This window comes from Garra rufa, chromosome 5 (assembly GCF_049309525.1).
Source record: "Garra rufa chromosome 5, GarRuf1.0, whole genome shotgun sequence".
In the NCBI taxonomy this organism is placed as follows: domain Eukaryota; kingdom Metazoa; phylum Chordata; class Actinopteri; order Cypriniformes; family Cyprinidae; genus Garra; species Garra rufa.
Window position 1 is genome coordinate 28,020,712 of NC_133365.1, and position 18,490 is coordinate 28,039,201.

Sequence of the window (18,490 nt, forward strand, 5' to 3'; positions counted from 1 at the left end):
GATAAATTATCGACCGATATGGGTAAAAATGACGTCATTTTTATTGCTCCGATAAATAAATGAAACCCGATCCGATAAAGTACTCTTGCTGGTAAATCAGTCAATCAGTCTGGTTTATCTGAGATTCATCTGCTTTCCGAGTGCAAGTGACTGCAGCTGTAAACTGCAGTGACTCTCAGCCTTTGTCGCGTTTAATACGTCATCATCTGTGTCGTCATCATCGCCTTCGCAGGTCCGGAAGTTTTTCACGGTGACAGAGGAGGACGATGCTATTGCTATTTGCAACACATGTTTAGCAAGGATTCCGAGAGGAGGTAAAAAGCCGTTAAGTTTTAACAATCTTATATCTCACTTCAGAGGTCGTCATCGCGGTGAATCTGTTTTAGGGGCCGTTCACATGTCGCGCCTAAAAACGCGTGGAAAACGCTGAAGCGCTGCCTTCTCTTTCTTTCCAAACCAAAAGTCTTTGCCAAACCTCTCTGTAGTTTGAGCTCCAGTGGCGTCTGCCGTTGCTAATGGCATGACATGCGCTCTCCATAAAGACGCGGTAGTTTCAGCAAATAAATAGATTTTCAGCATTAAAAATCGCTTGCAGTAGCTCTGTTATCAAATTTATTTAAAAATGTTTATTCCTGTACAGCTTTGATAAGCTGACAGTGCTTTCAGTGTTATTAAGGGAAAGGATAAAGCTGATTGGTTGGTTCATGTCACATGACCTGCGTTGCGCTTGCAGAATTCTGAAAAGTTGAGATGTTTTTATCTCGATTCTGATGTTTTATTCCCCACCTTGTACGATTTGGCTGCTGCATACATTCATAATATGATCAATAAGAATGGACTGCATGTAAGCTTTACCACAGATATTTGGACATCTGACTTTACTCCATGATGCACTTTTCATTTTTTCCAGGTTGACAAAATGTCAAAGCATTTTATTTTATTTAGAATTGTGGTGCCTTACACAAAAAATAAAAACATTTTTGAAGAGTCAGGACTGTTTGCTATGATTGTTAGACCCAGATATATAATATAAATTTCATTAGTTCATCTTAGATTTTGTATTCTCCTGTGTGCACAAAATTATCATATAAAAATATGAATGTATTGGTTATCGGTATCGGCCAAAAGAAGGACTTAATTATCGATTATCGGTAAGAAATTTTCATATCGTGCATCCCTAGTTCCTAAATCATCAAACAATCTTTAAAAAAAATAAATAAAAATTTCATTTTACAGTTAAATGGATAGTTCACCCAAAAAGAAAAAAATCTGTCATTAATTAGTCACCCTCATGTTGTTCCAAACCCGTAAAAACCTTCGTTCATCCTCGGAACACAAATTAATATATTTCTGATGAAATGCGAGAGCTTTCTGACTCTGCATAGACAGCAACGGAACTGATACATTCAAGGCCCAGAAAGGCAGTAAGGACATTATTAAGTAGTCCATGTGATGTCAATGCTTCGACCTTAATTTTATGTAGCTGCCAGGCTTAACACCGCCTCCGAAACTTTCATCCTTCATAAAAATGTTCGGATCAGGTTCGATTTTTGCGCTTTGGCATCCCTAACAAGCATTTTGATAGGAAAGGTTGACAAATATGAAAAAACGCATACAAAAATTTTGGACTCAGTGTGCAATGACCTTCAGGAATAAATTATAGGTATAGGGTTAGGTTTAAGGATAGGGATTAGGTTAAGTCTATATTTTTGGACAGTACTGTTGATCCAGGATCAACAAAAGACGTTGATCCAGGAACATGTCTTACTTGGCAAAATCACAGTGACCCGTGCACGGACGTGACTGAAAGCATGTGAGTATTGAATGGCTTAAACTACTGATAAAAGAAGTGCAAATTATAAATCAGTTCTGTCACCTGTCCCGAAATGCGAGTAAAAGTCTTCAGCGTGCAGCAGATTGTTGTGTTGCAGACGAGATGCACCAATGTGAAGCCACTTTGAGAGAGAGAAAGAGAGATGCGGTACAGCTGAATGACTTACGTGGTTTTCAAATAACTGATTTAATCTGAGAGTTTGTGTGGATTTATTTACTCATCTAATCTACATGCTATTGAATAAATGTTTGCAGGAATTTTCTTCATAATAAATCTGAAAGCTGCAGGGAATGAGTAAAACTATGCGATATACACACAATCCCCCACCGAAATTCAGGACCTGATTAAATCTAACTATTATATAAAGTGATTTGTGAAATAAAATTCCATGACTTTTCCAAAACTTTTCCATGCCTGGAAATCGCAGTTTTAAAATTTCATGGCTTTTCCTGGTTTTTCATGACTGTACAAACCCTAATAAAAGCAACTGATGCACGCTGGTCCACCAATGTGATTTTGTGCATGCTCCATTACCTCTCGCTCCTCTAATCATTGCTGGATCCGTTACCCCAAATTGTTTAAGGATCTCTACATTTACAAATTAAATACCGTGAAGCTGCTTTGCATTTGCAATAAAAAAAATTTTACCTCTTCCGTGTCATTCTTTGAAGCGCATTCACAACAGTACTACGACACATGCATGTACTAAGCACCTGTTTTAAATATTTTGGATTTTGAAAAGCCTGTTGACTTCTGCCATTTTCTTCCAAGCTTTCTTATTCATTTTGCTAATAAATGTTCTACGTTTCTTATTTGGTTCCACAGTGTTCACTGATTTTCAGTTTTGTGACTATTTAAACTTTATTAACTTAAAGTTATTTGTTATTTTATATTAGGCATATAACAGGGTGTATTTTTATTTGTTTTGTTAATAAAAGTGTTACGTTACGTTAATGCCGCCAATTTAAAAGTGAAAGTAAAATGCGCACAACGCTTTTACAAGCTATTTAAAAGCGAAGGAAAAGGGGGAAAACTCAAACAAACTTAAAACAAACAACTGCTTGACGCCAAATTGCCACTAATTTGAAAGTGAAAGTAAATTGTGCACAGCGCTTTTACAAGCTATTTAAAAGCGAAGGAAAAGAGGGAAAACTCAAACAAACTTAAAACAAACAACAGTTTGACGCCGAATTGCAGCTAATTTGAAAATGCGCACAACGCTTTTACAAGCTATTTAAAAGCGAAGGAAAGTGAGGAAAAGAGGGAAACCGCAAACGAACCAAAAGCAAACAACTGCTTGAAGCTGAATTGCCACTAATTTGAAGGTGAAAGTAAAATGCGCACAGAGCTTTTACAGAAGAAAAGCTAAGAAAAGAGGGACAACTCAAACAAGAACAAACAATAGCTAGATGCTGAATTGCTGCTAATTTGATAGTAAAAAGTAAAACTCAAATGACCCCCCATGGTGATACCAGTATTACCGGTGCTGTCACACGTCGATTACCGGTGGGAAAATTTCCTCACTAAAACAACGCTACAGTGTACATTCCTCTGATTGAAAACAAGGCACAGCGCAAACGGGTTCTATGTCAGAACAGTGGCTCCTGTGTTAGCAGCCCCACACACACGCAGTACTTTAATGAACGTGCGCTGAAGACTGACACGAAAGAGAAGAAATTGTTGAATAAAGTTATTTTTGTTTTTTTTTTTTGCACCCAAAAAAGTGAGGTTGAACCACTGATGTCACATGGACTATTTTAACAATGTTCTTACTACCTTTCTGGGCCTTGAAAAGTCCTACGGGTTTGGAACAACATGAGCGTGAGTAATTAATAACAGAATTTCATTCCTTTAAGTCTGAATTTTTCATGAAAACGTCATAGCTCGATTTTTCGATGATATGACAGCCTTTTCCCTGGTGATGTACATTTAAAGGTCCCATATTGTACACATTTCTGGAGGTTTATTTTAGTTGTTGATGTCCTTAAGAATATATATTTGCGGTATAAGTGCCAAAATCCATCTCAATATATTTTTACAGCTCCTTTTTTAGAAGCTCTGTCAAAAACAGGTCGATTTTGGCCCATCTAATTAATATTCATGAGCCTCTCTTCTGATTGGCCTGTTGTTTTCTGAGTGACGCACAGCCAAGCCAATCACAGGTAACTACGGTCATGTATGCTGTAAGCGAGCTCAGAGCAATAAAGAGAACCTAGCCTGCTGATACTCAACAGGATATTTCAGAATGATCATTAATGTTTTTTTCTTTTTCAAACACCGAATGCAGTAAGCTACATAACTGTTGCTTTAGTAAAGCCCCTTTCACAATGCGCTGATTCTGGAAAATTACGGGAACGAGCGCTGTGTGAACAAAAGCCAGAGCCATAAAGGCAGTGTTGTAGTAATGATGCACGTTATCAAGCGACTCTTCACAACGAAAAAATACGTGCAAAGTGGAATGAAGCGGCGATCGGGCAGAGCCAGCTCCTCACTATCAGCGCTGAAGCACAGTTTGTTCAGGTTAGTTTCAGTTTAGTGAAACGTACGCGTCGCATTACATCTCACATCCAAACGTCACGTCTTTATGGTTTGTGTGTAAAGCACGCACAGATTCCGGAAAACAACTGTGAATGAACCAAATTAAACAATTCCGGAACAAATCGTGGGACACATTATCCGTGTATTTACCGAAATCGCTGTGTGAAAGAGGCTGAAGTTGACGTGCCGCTGGTCTCTTATATTCACGTTGTTCTGAAGCCTGTGTAATGATCGTAGCTTGACATCTATAGACTGAACAGGGTTTTCTCCACTTGTTTTCGTGTTGTTGTTGCTCAATAATGGAATGGATGCGTTGTTGTCTGGGGGTTTGACAAAAGGAGGGTGGGACGTTGGTTGGTGACTGAAGGCGGTGACTTGAGTCGATCGGACGTCACATCGTTACGGAAGTCACAGCTGCTTGTGAAAATGAACAGCTACTTTAAGCAGGCTGTGTGCAGTTTACTGTGGATTGACTGTTTTGAAACTCATATGGTAGTTAGATAGCCCCTAGACCTTAGTTATCATGAAAAAAGCCAGGAAATTTTGATTTTGACGATATGGGACCTTTAAGAAACGATTGTATCGCAGCTTTAGATTTTGGTAGCATCAAGCTCCTAGCATTCAATAATGCCGAGTTCAGACTGCATGATTTTAGCCCCGATTTTGACTCGCCGACAGGTTGTGAGAAATCGCCGACAAATGCCCGAAATCACAGGAAAATCGGTGCTCGTTCACGTGAGTGACAATCACACAGTGTGAACTATCAAAGACACGATCTGAGAGAATCGCCTTAGATATTTGGCATGCTAAATATCTGGACCTGTCGGCGATTCAAAATCATGCCGTGTGAAAGGTGATCTGACTGAACATGACATCGGCGATTACCTACAGCCAATGAGACAGCAACATCCAGGCCAGCGGGAAGTTGGGGGAGGAGTTACGAAGGTATTAGACCACAATATCAACAAGCATAGTTTCGCTTCTTTTCTTTTCGCTGCAAATGAGTGCACATGCAATTTGTATGACAAGCTTCTTGCGGGCTACCATTTTTTTTATAATAATCCCAGACTCACGCGAGAACTTGCACGCCTGACCTTGCGTTGTTTCCATGTCACTTCTCGCGTGTGTTTGGTTGTGAGACGTAGTTTGCGGACCGGGACAAAGTTGTCGGCAATTCTTCCTATTGTAAAGTCATGCAGTGTGAAACCCTGTGTCACCGATCCATCGTGCAGTGTGAACACAGCAGTGACGGAATGCTACCCCAGATAGTCATGCAGTGAGAAAACACCTGTGACACGATTGCTTTGAAAATCGTGCAATCTGAACTCGGCATAACTCACACCACAAAAAACAAAGTATTCCAGCACAAACCATGTTTATCCTCACTGAATGTAAACCAGTATTTAATGTAGTCTAGGTTGTAATTTTTGTTCATGGTTTTGAAGGTGGAGAGGATGTTAAGTAACCCATCCATGCTGGTATCTGCCTAATTATGCCAGCTTCCACAGAAGCGAGAATATTTTGAGTCACAGCCCACCAGTTGAGAACCACTGACATGATTAGCAACACCCCTTAGGGGGCAGCACTGCTGACAAACTAACTCTCCTTCAGGATCAAGTCAAATCTTTCTATATTTGCGACCAAACGGAAATACAATATTTTCGTTTGATCACAATTTTTTTGCATCCTCTCATAATTATCACTGCAAGACACTCCTAATAAAGTTATATTTACAAAAGATGTCAAACAACTGAAGCACATCATGTCCCCTGGAAATCTGTCCCCTGCTGTGACACTGAAATCCCTTCCTGACTCACCCAGCTCTCCTGCAGCGTTCCTCCCGCCCACAGCGTATAGATGTCCTTTGAGAGCGCTCAGATGAAAGAAGGTCCTCTTCTCATTGAGACACGCCACCTGAATCCACTTGTTATATCTCGGGTCGTATCGAAACACGGTATCCACAGCTGTTTTACCTTTCGTGTCATAGTTACTCTGTCCGCCGACCACATACAAAAAGTTCCCAATCACAGCAATCCCGTGCTGATAGCGCGGGGCGTCCATGGGTGCCAGTGCCTTCCATTCGTGTGCTTTCTCGTCAAAAAGTCGCAACTCTTTACTTACAACCAGCTGTTGCCGTAGCACGCCCCCTAGTGTTACTAAATGGGTATTGTCTGAACGGATCACAGTTCGTTCCGACTGCATCACCGGCTGCATGTATGGCATCATCTGGTAGTTGCTGGCTTCTAATAAAAGATTAACACAGGTATTGTCCGTACGCATGAAGTCGACAGTCTGTACGTGGTTTATGAGTTCTGTCGGACTCATGAGGGGGAACCGGATATTACGCATTAGCTTGGCGGCGTATTCCATGCGGCCTTCTTCGTAGCGTAACCAGCGGCATGCGGATTTGAACAGGTCCAGCTCGCTGCAGTGTTTTAGACTGTTGGAGGAGAGCACAAACGCTAGACGTTCAAAGGGAAGTTTGACAAACTCGCCAGTGCCGAGTAGCGAGGGGAAATTCTTCAGGATAAAGTTGTTGACGTATTTGTCCACCTCCGTGAGGTTGTAGGTATTGGCGATGCGTCCCACCTCTACGCAGTTGTCTAGCGACACCTAAGTGGAGGTAGAAACTGTGTGTTAGTACTACAAAAATGCACCGCAGAGTAAAAGCATTCCCATTGGAAATAGTTTGAACTGTGTCCTACCCCAGAAATGAGAAAGACTTTGCAGAAGTCAAGGACAGGCAGGATCTGGAGAAAGCTAGCAGCCTCTAGGGTGTCCTGTAGGTTCTCCATGTTGAGAGAGAGTTTGGCGGTGTAAATGAAGTCTATAATCTTCTTTAGCCCTATTCGATTCACACCATGCAGCTTTATACACATCAAATCCTGCTCTTTCATTCCACCTGAGGGAAAAAAAGAGAAAGATAGGAAGAGATGACAGAGGGAGGAGATGAAAGTGAGAGAAAATCAGCGCAAAAAAATATTTAAGCAAAACAGATATAAAATGGGGAAAAGCAGATAAAAAAAAACGAGGAAGAAAAGAATGGGGGAGGGATTGGCAAAAAACGTTGCAAACGAGCGGATCAAAGGCAGAGAGGGGAGAGTGACAGAAACAATAAGGAGAACGAGAGAAAGAGGAAAAGAGGAAAAGAGAGAAGATAAGTGAGTCTCACTGCAAGCTGTCACCAATTCTCTTTACCATGATAATGAGCCACTTATTCAAGAGCCACGTTTGAAATAAATCAAACCACTTTCATTAATTCAGATGTGATTTCTCAACTATATGGAGGTAGAGAAAGAGAGAAGGGAAGAGAGAGAAAGAGAGCAAAGGGGATAAGTAGAACACAAGGGGGGAATGAAAGAAAGTAAAACAGACGGCAATTATGGGAGTCTTGCAGTGCTGAAACGCTCCTGGCACACATGTGTGAGCAAGATTTTGATGAGGTTATAAATGCTACTGACCTGTTATTAGATAAAAAGATACATTACATTTACACTTTCCATACACATCCAAAATGTTGAAACCTGGTGGGAGACTATTTGTGTTTGCGCAGAATGCAAATTGCACAACCAGCTGAAAAAAATTATGATTATTGTAACATTTTAGAAACAAAATTTTGGATCAATTAGATTTAGTGGACATGGCAAACTGCCAATATTGCAGAAACAGAAACTATGCGATCAACAAAAACGTCCTGCTGCGCATCGTGAATGGTTAGGAGGAAAACTATGATTTATATAGAAGAGAACTCTTGTGATTGTGTGGCAAAGGCACAGAAGAGAAGAAATTGTTGAATAGAGTCATTATTTTTGTTTTCTCAGGACAAAAAAGTATTCTCGTAGTTTAATAACATTACGGTTGAATCACTGATGTCACATGGACTATTTTAACAATGTCCTTATTACCTTTCTGGGCCTTGAACGTGTCAGTTGCGTTGCTGTCTGTGCAGGGTGAGTAATTCTATTCATTTATTTAGCCCATACTGTACATTCAATATGAACGAGCTATGAACAAAACACATAGGTTTATCCATAAAAACTAAAAAAAAAAAAAAAAAATTGTGTAAGAGTGTTTACATTCCATCACAGCATTCACATCTGTATGGCTTTCATATTCTACCATTCAAAGATTTGGGGTCTTTTGTTTTTGAAAGACTCTTATCCTCACCAAGATATGTATATATTTCATCAAAATACAGTAAAATGAATATTATTGTGATAATATTGAAATAAAAAAACAAATTTTAATACAGTAGTCAACATTTGAAGTGAATCAAAACCTTTCATCAAAGTTGTCCTAAAACCAAAACAATACCCGTTCTTGTCTTAGAACAACTCTCATGAACTTTTTTGATCCACTTCAAATGTTTACTAATATATTTAATATTAAAATATGATTTGTTCTTGTGATGCCAAAGCTGAATTATCAGCAGTTACTTCGGTTTTCAGTGTCATTCAGAAATCATTCTGTGATTTGGTGCTCAAGTACATTTCTTCTTATGATCAATGTCGAAAACAGTCATGCTACTTAAAATTTGTATTTTTCTGTTCTTAAAATAGAAATCTTTATATTATAAATAGTTTTTACTCTCCCCTTTGTATAATTTAGTGACTTTTTGCTGAATAAGGGTGTGCGATACTGACAAAAAAATAATATCTCTGTATTTTCTGGTATTTTATTGATAACTATAATTAGACAATATTTTGCTGTTATTGTGCTGGTATCTTTAGGACTACTAATGGACAGCTGACACTAACATTTTTGATATCCTTCATATTCTGTGTGGTGGTCAGTTCACACTAATAGAAATGAACAATTAACAAGTTCAAATAGATTTTTCTGCATTATCTTTTGAGTCAAATTACATTACATTGACATTAATGATAATAATAATAATAAAAAAAAATAATAATAATAATAATAATAACATTTGGGCTGTTACCAAGCAAATTAAATCAGTATCAAAGAAGCTACAGAATGACCATTTAGATGTATTTATACACTGTTTAATGCAGGTCATAAATGCATTTAACCTCCAGTAAATAATGTTTTGATATATTATTAAACATAAAATGTTGAATACTGATATATGAAATTTCTTAAATAATGAAAAGATACTTTAAATGTAATATTAAAACTGCCAGTAGGTGGCAGTAATTCACTGTTAATAAGTGAGACATTGCGATTGAATCATTTAAACGCTTGATTCACTCAGCGCTGATAGCCTTGTGGGCAGTGTGCTGACATACAGCACTGTTGCGCTGCAGGCATCCCGTGTTCGAATCCCGACTCAAGGACCTTTCTCGATCCAACCCCCTATCTCTCTCCCACTTCGCTTCCTGTCATGTTTGATATGTCCTATAAAGGCAAAAATGCCCCCCCAAAAACACTTGATTCATTCAGGAACGGAACACCGCCACGTTGCTCAGAGATGCAAAACGGTGCTGTGGTTGTGTTTGGGAATTATTTTTGTTAGCAAAATAGAGCGAAAACAGGCAATATGGTGTCTAAAGTCTCTTAATTAACTTATTGTCTATTGAACTATTGAAGAAAACTGCTGAAATCCATTAATTATATGAAGTGGAATAAATCTATACATTTTCTGCCCCCATGTCTTGAATTTGTCATCATTCTAAATGTATTTTAAACAGTCATACAGTGAAAGAACACACTGTTACTTACTAGTCTAGACTTCACTGTAGGTGTGTTTTGTTTGGTTTTTGCTAAATATATCACACACCCGCTGAATAATTGTATGAAGTCTTACTGATTTAAAACTTGGCAGTGTAGTAAATGGCCACCATGCTGTAGAAATTCTGAATCAACTCTGAAATGTTGTGGACTGATTTAGAATCGTAATGCATCGATAAACTGATTTCCCCCCAGCTCTAGTTAGAAAATGTGTTGCCTGCAGAAGCCTGCAGAAAGATGATTCCCTGGACACACTGCTTCTTTATAATTGTTTTACTGCTCTCTCATAATTGTTTTGTGTTAAAAACTCATCCAGGGTTTGGTAGTATGCGGTATTAAGCGGCATAATTATTTAGGGAATAGCTGAACTCAATTCAAATAATGAAATGAAGTCCTTTCCATCGAACAGATTATCTTCGAACAAGCTTTCCCAAATAACCCCAAGCAAATCCCTTGCTTTCTTATCTTTTTTCCCCTCTATTGCTTTGTTCTTTCTTCCCAAGAAACGGAACGTGCCTCTGAGAGAGAGTGAGGGTGAGCAAGGGAGGGGGTGAATGAAGCAAGAATCAGGAACATTCTGAGCTCTGAGGGATACTCTCTGGTGTGACTAAATGAGACTGACATATTACTGATATTTACATGATTAACAAGAAAAAAAAGGAAAAGATGATTTAAAGCAACAGTACCAAGCAAAAACAAAAACAATCCAGTATAGCTGATTTGTACAGTACAGTACATTAACAACTTAACTGGAGTCTCATTTCTTTCTCTTTGGTCAAATATTGACCTCTCGGTCCAAAAACCAAAGTGTTTTTTCTTCCTTCCTTCCTTCCTTCATTTATCCCTTCTCCACCTGGAAACTTGGCTTCACCTCGCCTAATCCTTTGTTATCCCATGTCTTGTTCTGTCGCTCACCTGTAAACATGGCTTTAAAGTAGTCGCTGGAGGAGGCCATCATGGCTCGGTGAACAGGAAACGCCTCATCCCCGTCTCCTGCCACCAACGTGACATCACACAGCAGGCCCTCTATCCTCAACTGGTCAAAACCCTGAGAGACGAAGAGAAGAACACAGAGGTAGTAAGAAAACTGACGAGCATTTCTGTAATGCACTTAATGAATTCACTGAGGAGGAGGAAAGAGATTAAACTAAATGGTCTTGAGGAAAAAAAAAAATACTAAAGCATCTGTTGTTATCACCCATGAAAACAGAGTGTGAATGTTAAGGAGCTGTATCATTACTATGCGTCCCATGAGCGTCATTTCTGAATAAAAGATTGTGGGGTTAATTAATGAACAGGAGGTCAGATGCATGAGGGGACTGCAGCAGAAATGGACTCCCATGGCAGAGACAAGCCATAATTAACAGGACAGAGCCATAGTCCACTCACTCACACACACATACACTCAGAGCCGCAGTGTCAGGCTCAATCCAGCAGCATGTGCAACAGCAAATGCCAAGCATGTGATAGGACAAGAAATAAGGCACAATCCAATCAGTGCTACACTTACTGAAATTACACATAAGCTTTTTAAGCACTGAACACTACTACAACCTCTGGTCTGGAGTTTTACAGACATGCCAGGATAAACGTGGAAAAGCCAACTGGCTTTCTTTACCCGTCTCACAACATCAGTGTCTAAAGCAAAATCTCAAACTAAATGCTCTGCTTGTGATGTGCCTCATTTGTAAGTCACTTTGGATAAAAGCATCTGCTAAATGTCTAACTGTAAAAGAAGACAACACTGCTTTTGCTGCATCCAGTATGACAGTAAAAGCATTTTGTGTTGAGGCATTTACATTTACAAACACTATATGTAGGTGTTGGATTAGTTCACTACTGAATTAAAATTTCCTGATAATTTACTCACCCCTTTGTCATCCAAGATGTTTATGGCCTTCTTTCTTTGGTCGAAAAAAAATTAAGGTTTTTTTAGAAAAACATTCCAGGACTTTTCTCCATATAGTGGACTTCAATGGGAGACAATGGGTTAAAGGTCCAAATTGTAGGCTCTACACAATCCCAGTTGAGGAATAAGGGTCTTATCTAGCAAAACATTCAGTCATATTCTAAAAATTTTTTTTTAATTAAATTAATATGCTTTTTTTTGTCTTGTGCTAACTCTGTCATGTGCGACTTCACACATCACATTGGAAAAGTCAATCTCCTCCAACTTCAAAATTTGTCACACATCATTGTTGCACCTTTTTTTTTTTGTAAAGGGCGTTTCACTTTCTTTGCAAGTATATACAAGTTCTTTGTGCATTTTTCCTTTTTCTACTTAGAAAATGTTTATTTAATATTTTTCAAGTTTTTTAAGGTATCTAATATTTTGATACTTCATTTACGTGATCTAATATTCTTAAGAATTAAGTTTGTTGTCATTTGAAAGTATGTAGGCCTCTTTGCATTATTATTCTGTTACTTATGATACTTATGATTATATATTCAGTGGCATAAAATGGTCTTAAAATGACAATAAAATCGCTTTTTGAAAATATTTCTGGGGCAATATATCGCACAACTAAAAGTAAAGATGTTTTCATGACAGGCTTATGTACAGCCCTTCAAAGCCACATTCAAACTCAAAGGTTGCGGGTTCGAGTCTCAGGTCCGGCAGGGATTGTAGGTGGGGAGAGTGAATGCACAGCACTCTCTCCACCCTCAATACCACGACTGAGGTGAGTCCCTTGAGCAAGGCACCGAACCCCCAACTGCTCCCCGGGCGCCGCAGCAATGGCTGCCCACTGCTCCGGGTGTGTGTGTGTGTGTGTGTGTGTGTGTGTGTGTGTGTTCACTACTGTGTGTGTGCACTTGGATGGGTTAAATGCAGAGCACAAATTCCTAGTATGGGTCACCATACTTGGCCTCACTTCACCTCCTTTCCTTTCCAACCCGTTGTTGGCTCCCATTAAAGTCCACTACATGGAGAAAAATCCTGGAATATTTTCCTCAAAAACCTTTTTTTTTTCCGACTGAAGAAAGAAAGACATGAACATCTTGGATGACATGGGGGTAAGTAAATCGTCAGGAAATCTTAATTCTAATTCTAATTCTAATTCTAGTGAACTAATCATTTAATTGTGCTCATTTTGTCAGCACAAATATGCAGGTTTTTTACAAACGAAATGTACAACACAAAACATATGCTTAAACCCACACTAAACCTGCTTCCTCAGCTAAAACTGTCATTCTGTGTATGTTGGGTGTGTGAGGACACACAGAGCCTGGGGATAAACATCCAATCAAATCAACTGCTGAGTGGTGTTCCCCAACAAATCACTGGAATCAAATCATTTTTCCAGCGGTTAGTGATATTATAGAGTGATGAGGGCTGCTGTGCTTTAGGACACATGTGCCATCTGACAGATTTAAACTGAAATGAAGTCGTCATCTCAGAGCGGCTGTCTTCAGCTTCAGCTTTCAAGTATTGTTTATCTATGGTATTTTGATTTGACAAACTGATTCAGTCTTGAAGTTCATGCAAACACAATTCACTTCCTCTCACAGCAGTAGCTGATTTCAGCCTGAATGCTGATCAGGTGAAGGATGACAGCTGTCAATGACATTGTGATAGGAATCAATAGAGTGTCTGGGCCTTGAATGTGTCAGTTGCGTTGATGTCTATGGAGGGTCAGAAAGCTTTCGGACTTTCAGAAATATCTTAATTTGTGTTCGAAGATGAATGAAGGTGAGTAATTAATGGCAGAATTTGTATTTTTGGGTGAACTAACCCTTTAAAACTTACATAAAAATGGTCCACTGAAGCATGCAATAGAGGGTTAAATAAATATGAACAGATGCAGGGAACCAGGTGCCCTTCACTTATTGATCTGTCTGAAATGACTCACTGGCAAATTCCAATTAAATTCTCACCTTTGTTCCCACACAATCACATGCTGGCACTTGTCAGTTGACCCGCAGGTAGGTGCTAATGAATGTTCTCATAGACCTCAGGCAGGACTGAGCCCACCACCAATGAGGATGATGGTCATAATATTATCATCTTTATGTGAACTGAAGCCTGACTGCCAGTAACAGCAGAGATGACCTTCACAGTCTCTTCCAAACACACACACACACACACACACTCTCTCTCTCACGTGTGATATAATGCCGGAATGGCAGATGGTGACACCCCACATACCCACCCTGACATTTAGTAAGAGACATTTGTAATCACACACTCACCTGTAAAACCACAGAGCTGTGTGTGTTGCTGGTAAAGAAGCGTGTGTTTCCTGTTTTTGAGGCCTGCAAGTGGGACGAGAGCCCCATTTCACTGCATCCCAGTGATACCTTCATCATCTGGGCATCATCATCTTCCACCAGTGATCTGCCCAACAGAGAGAAAAAAAGAGAAGAAAGGTTATGCGTGAGAGGGCTAAAGATCAAACCTGTTTTGACTGCAAACACAATATTGATTCATTAGATGTGCAACACATGTGGGGCCGCCTGATCCCTCAACACGAGTATAGCACAGAAACCCTCCTCAAATGATAAACACATCGCACAGACACATACACAACTGAACATTCAAAACACAAAGCACATGTAGAATGGCAGTTTCCCACTATTACACAAAGTTTAACATAATGGTACATAAGAAATGAGGACAAAAATATAAGAAACTGTGGCAGGACTCTTACTGTAAAGAACCTGAAACTAATATGTGACCCTATAAAACCAGTTGTAAGGGTAAATTTGTTGAAATTGAGAATTATACATCATCTGAAAGCTGAATGAATCTGATTTCCATTGACGTATGGTTTGTAATACAGGACACTATTTTGTCGAGATACTACTATTTGAAAATTATTTTGGCATAAAAGAAAAATTGATAATTTTGACAAATATACTTGTGCGACTTAAGTGGTTTTGTGGTCCAAGGTCACATATTCATGAGAAGTTTTGTTTTGTAGATTTACTAATAGGATAAGGAAATGTCTTTTTTCTACCTGGTTGGTCATGTTACCCTTACTTTTTAGGGCAGATGTTTAAAAAAAAGCATCATGAAACCGAATTAAGCTGCTCTATGTTTTTTCAGATTTCAGTTGCGGTCAGTGTGCTTGGCCTTTTCCAAACCTAATGGTAAAAGAGCAAACAGTCAGAATATTTTAAGATCAACCACTGCTCTAAATAACAGTGGAACAAAACCTGACAGACATTTATCTATTTTGATTTCTTCCTTCTCTTTCTGATACATCTGAAGTGTAAATTTAATATATTTGTGACAAACACCACATGACATTGTGTGCCAGTTTCAATCTCTCAGAAAAGTGGCACTGGTCACAAAAATGTGACACTGCTATTTTGTTCCTTACATTTGTGTCATGACAAACATTTCACATGCATTTTACAACACTGAACTATAGTGCTCTAAAACATACAGGACTGTTTTGAAATTGGGGTCATTATGTTTTTTGTAAGAAATTAAAAGTTTCATTTAGCATGGATGCATTAAATTGATCAAAGGTGACAGTAACGACATTATTGATGTTACAAAATATTTTGATTTCAAAATAAATGCTGTTCTTTTAAATCTTCTGTTTAAAAAGTCCTGAAAATACATCATGGTTTGCACAAAAATATTAAGCAGAACTGTTTTCAACATTGATAAGAAGAAATGTTTCCAAATATTAACAAATAAATATATTAGAATAATTTCTTAAGACTGAATTAATAGTTACTGAAAATTCAGTCACATTTTAAAATGAATTAAAATACTGTACTGTACATTTACTGTACGTTTGTGACCCTGGACAACAAAACCAGTCATAAGGGTTAATTTTTCCATTGATGCATGGTTTGTTAGGATAGGACAATATTTGGCCGAGATGCAACTTTTTGTAAATCTGAATTTGAGGGTGCAAAAAAAAAAAAAAAAAAAAAAAAAAAATCTCGCCTTTAAAGTTGTCCAATATTACTAATTGCTAATGTCACGATACAAAATCAATAGACTGGTAGCACTTAGTTTCCATTTCAAGGCATTGACCTCGTTTAAAATAATTGTTAATATAATATCTAATTTTTTTGAACAGTAAGATTTTTTATGTTTTTTAAAAAGTCTCTTCTTCTTATCAAGCCTGCATTTATTTTATCCAAAATACAGCAAAATATCTTCATGGAACATGATATTTACTTAATATCCTACTGATTTTTTTTTTTTTTTTTTGCATAAAAGAAAAATCGATAATTTTGACCCATACAATGTATTTCTGGCTAATGCTACAAATACCTGTGTCATTTACGACTGGTTTTGTGGTCCAAGGTCACATTTGATCAAATGAATGCAGGCTTGGTTTTTTTTACTTTTTTACTTATGTCAGACTTCTGAAAAACAAAACAAAACAAAAAAAAAATTACTGACCCCAAACTTTTAAATGGTTGTGTAAACAAACACAAATAGACTTGATAAATAATCAACCCCTTTAATGCAATACATAAATACTGCAACAGACTGGTTTCAGACACCTTATAAATTAATACACAACTGTCTGGACAGTCCAACTTCTGGAGAGTCACTGCTGTGCCAAAACTCACTATGAAGATAAAGAGAGAGGGGAAAAAACCTCCCAAAACTACTCCCAGCAGCTCTGTAAACCGAAAAGCACAAGTCAAGGGATGGCCACAAGAACATTTCCAATTCAGTGAATATCCACTGGAGTACGGTTAAAATGAGTTTAAGAAAGAGACCGCTGAGGGAAACCACCTAGAGACCAATGGCAACTCTGAAGGAGTTACAAGCTTCAGTGCTTGCCCAGGTGCTTTAGCAAAGAGTGGCAAAAAGGAAGCCGCTGCTCAAAAATGTCATAAGACATCTCTGCTACTGCTTGCCATGATGTAGTAGACACTGAGGACAGCTGGAAGAAGGTTCTGTGGTCTGATGAGACTAAAATAGAATGTTGAATATTATACTAAACGGCATGTTTAGCGAAATCCAATAAACTAATTTAGAAAAACACCGACCCCACTGTGGTTGCGGCATCATACTAAAGAGGTGATTCTCTGCATATCTAGAAGGCTTCATAGGGTAAAATGAATAGAGCAAAATGCAGAGTAATCCTGAAGGAAAACTTGACAGTCTACAAGATCCTCAGAGACAGCTATTATTAACTCAATCGGCAGAGTCATTTTGAATTCACGTCACTCTAATATCACTCTCATCAGTTATCAGTCATACTATTGTTCTTTCAATTTAATTTTAAACCTTCCAATGCTACAGTTCCTAATAAAGTTGCCGGCCAACTGGCTCTGTTTTATTTACCTACTAAAGCTAATTTGTTTTCGCAATTGGTGCTTGGCGAGTGTTAATTTTGGACTCTGTAAGCACATAAAATAATGAATAATTAAAATGGCCTCATAATAAGCACTTATGATTACTCTGGGGCTAAGCAAAGATGGCTCCTAAAGCTTGTGAATTTTCAGACTACTGAAGAACTGTGTGCAGGACAACAACTATGAATGGTTTTATTAATTCTGTCTATGTACTCAAGCCTTTAGCATGGAAACTACTCAAAGTTTTATAAATGAGGCCTAGGGACAGGACATCAGTGATCAACACAGCACTGTGACATCTATTTCACAGACCTTGCCCTCACGGCTTCAAGCTTCATGGTTTTAAAAGGGATATCTAACCAGGATCCAACCAGGACGTATCGACCTTTCATCTGGATTTACACCGTCTTGGATGAAGGGAATGTGGGTCAGGGGTTTTGGGATAGCACAAACTCTGGAGGTATGGGTGAACAAAACTAAACAAAACCAGTACAGTATTGTGATACTAATGTCACGATACAGAATCAATACAAAGGTAGCACTTAGTTTTCATTTCAAGGCATTGACCTTGTTTAAAATAATTGTTAATATCAATTTTTTTAATATTATTAATTAATAATATATTTACATTACCAGTCAAAAGTTTTTGAACTGTAAGATGTTTAATGTAGTCTCTTCTGCTCACCAAGCCTGCATTTATTTGATCCAAAATACAGGAAAAAATTTATTTTAAATAACTCTTTTCTAATTGAATATATTTTAAAATGTAATTTATTTTTGTGATTTCAAGGCTGACTTTTAAGCATCATTACTTCAGTCTTCAGTGTCACATGATCCTTGAAAACAGCGGAGTAGAATTTTTTCAGGTTTCTTTGATGAATAGAAAGTTCAGAAGAACAGCATTCATCTAAAATACAAATTTGTAAAAATATAAATGTTTTTATCATCACTTTTTGTCAATTTAAAGCATCCTAGCTAAATAAGTGTTAATTTCTATAATTTCTTTCCCAAAAAAACATTTTTGAATGCTATAGTGTATGTTACAAAAGCTTTTTATTTCAAATACATTCTGATCTTCAGATCTTTCTATTTATCAAGGAATCCTGAAAAAATGTAGTAAATTGTTTTAAATAATAATAATAATAATAA

At 38.0% G+C, this 18,490-nt stretch overlaps 1 protein-coding gene across 4 annotated transcripts in view; it reads right to left on the reverse strand.

Annotated features, from left to right (window-relative positions):
* The window catches only part of klhl13 (kelch-like family member 13), a 77,641-nt gene that overhangs the window by 11,552 nt on the left and 47,599 nt on the right, over nucleotides 1-18,490 (reverse strand). For all 4 annotated transcript variants that reach the window (XM_073840980.1, XM_073840979.1, XM_073840977.1 and 1 more), the window contains 4 exons: nucleotides 14,255-14,399; nucleotides 10,979-11,111; nucleotides 7,078-7,274; nucleotides 6,190-6,985 (listed from right to left, as the gene is read on the reverse strand). In XM_073840980.1, coding sequence (XP_073697081.1) covers nucleotides 6,190-6,985; nucleotides 7,078-7,274; nucleotides 10,979-11,111; nucleotides 14,255-14,399 — 1,271 coding nt within the window. The remainder of the gene's footprint in view (nucleotides 1-6,189; nucleotides 6,986-7,077; nucleotides 7,275-10,978; nucleotides 11,112-14,254; nucleotides 14,400-18,490) is intronic.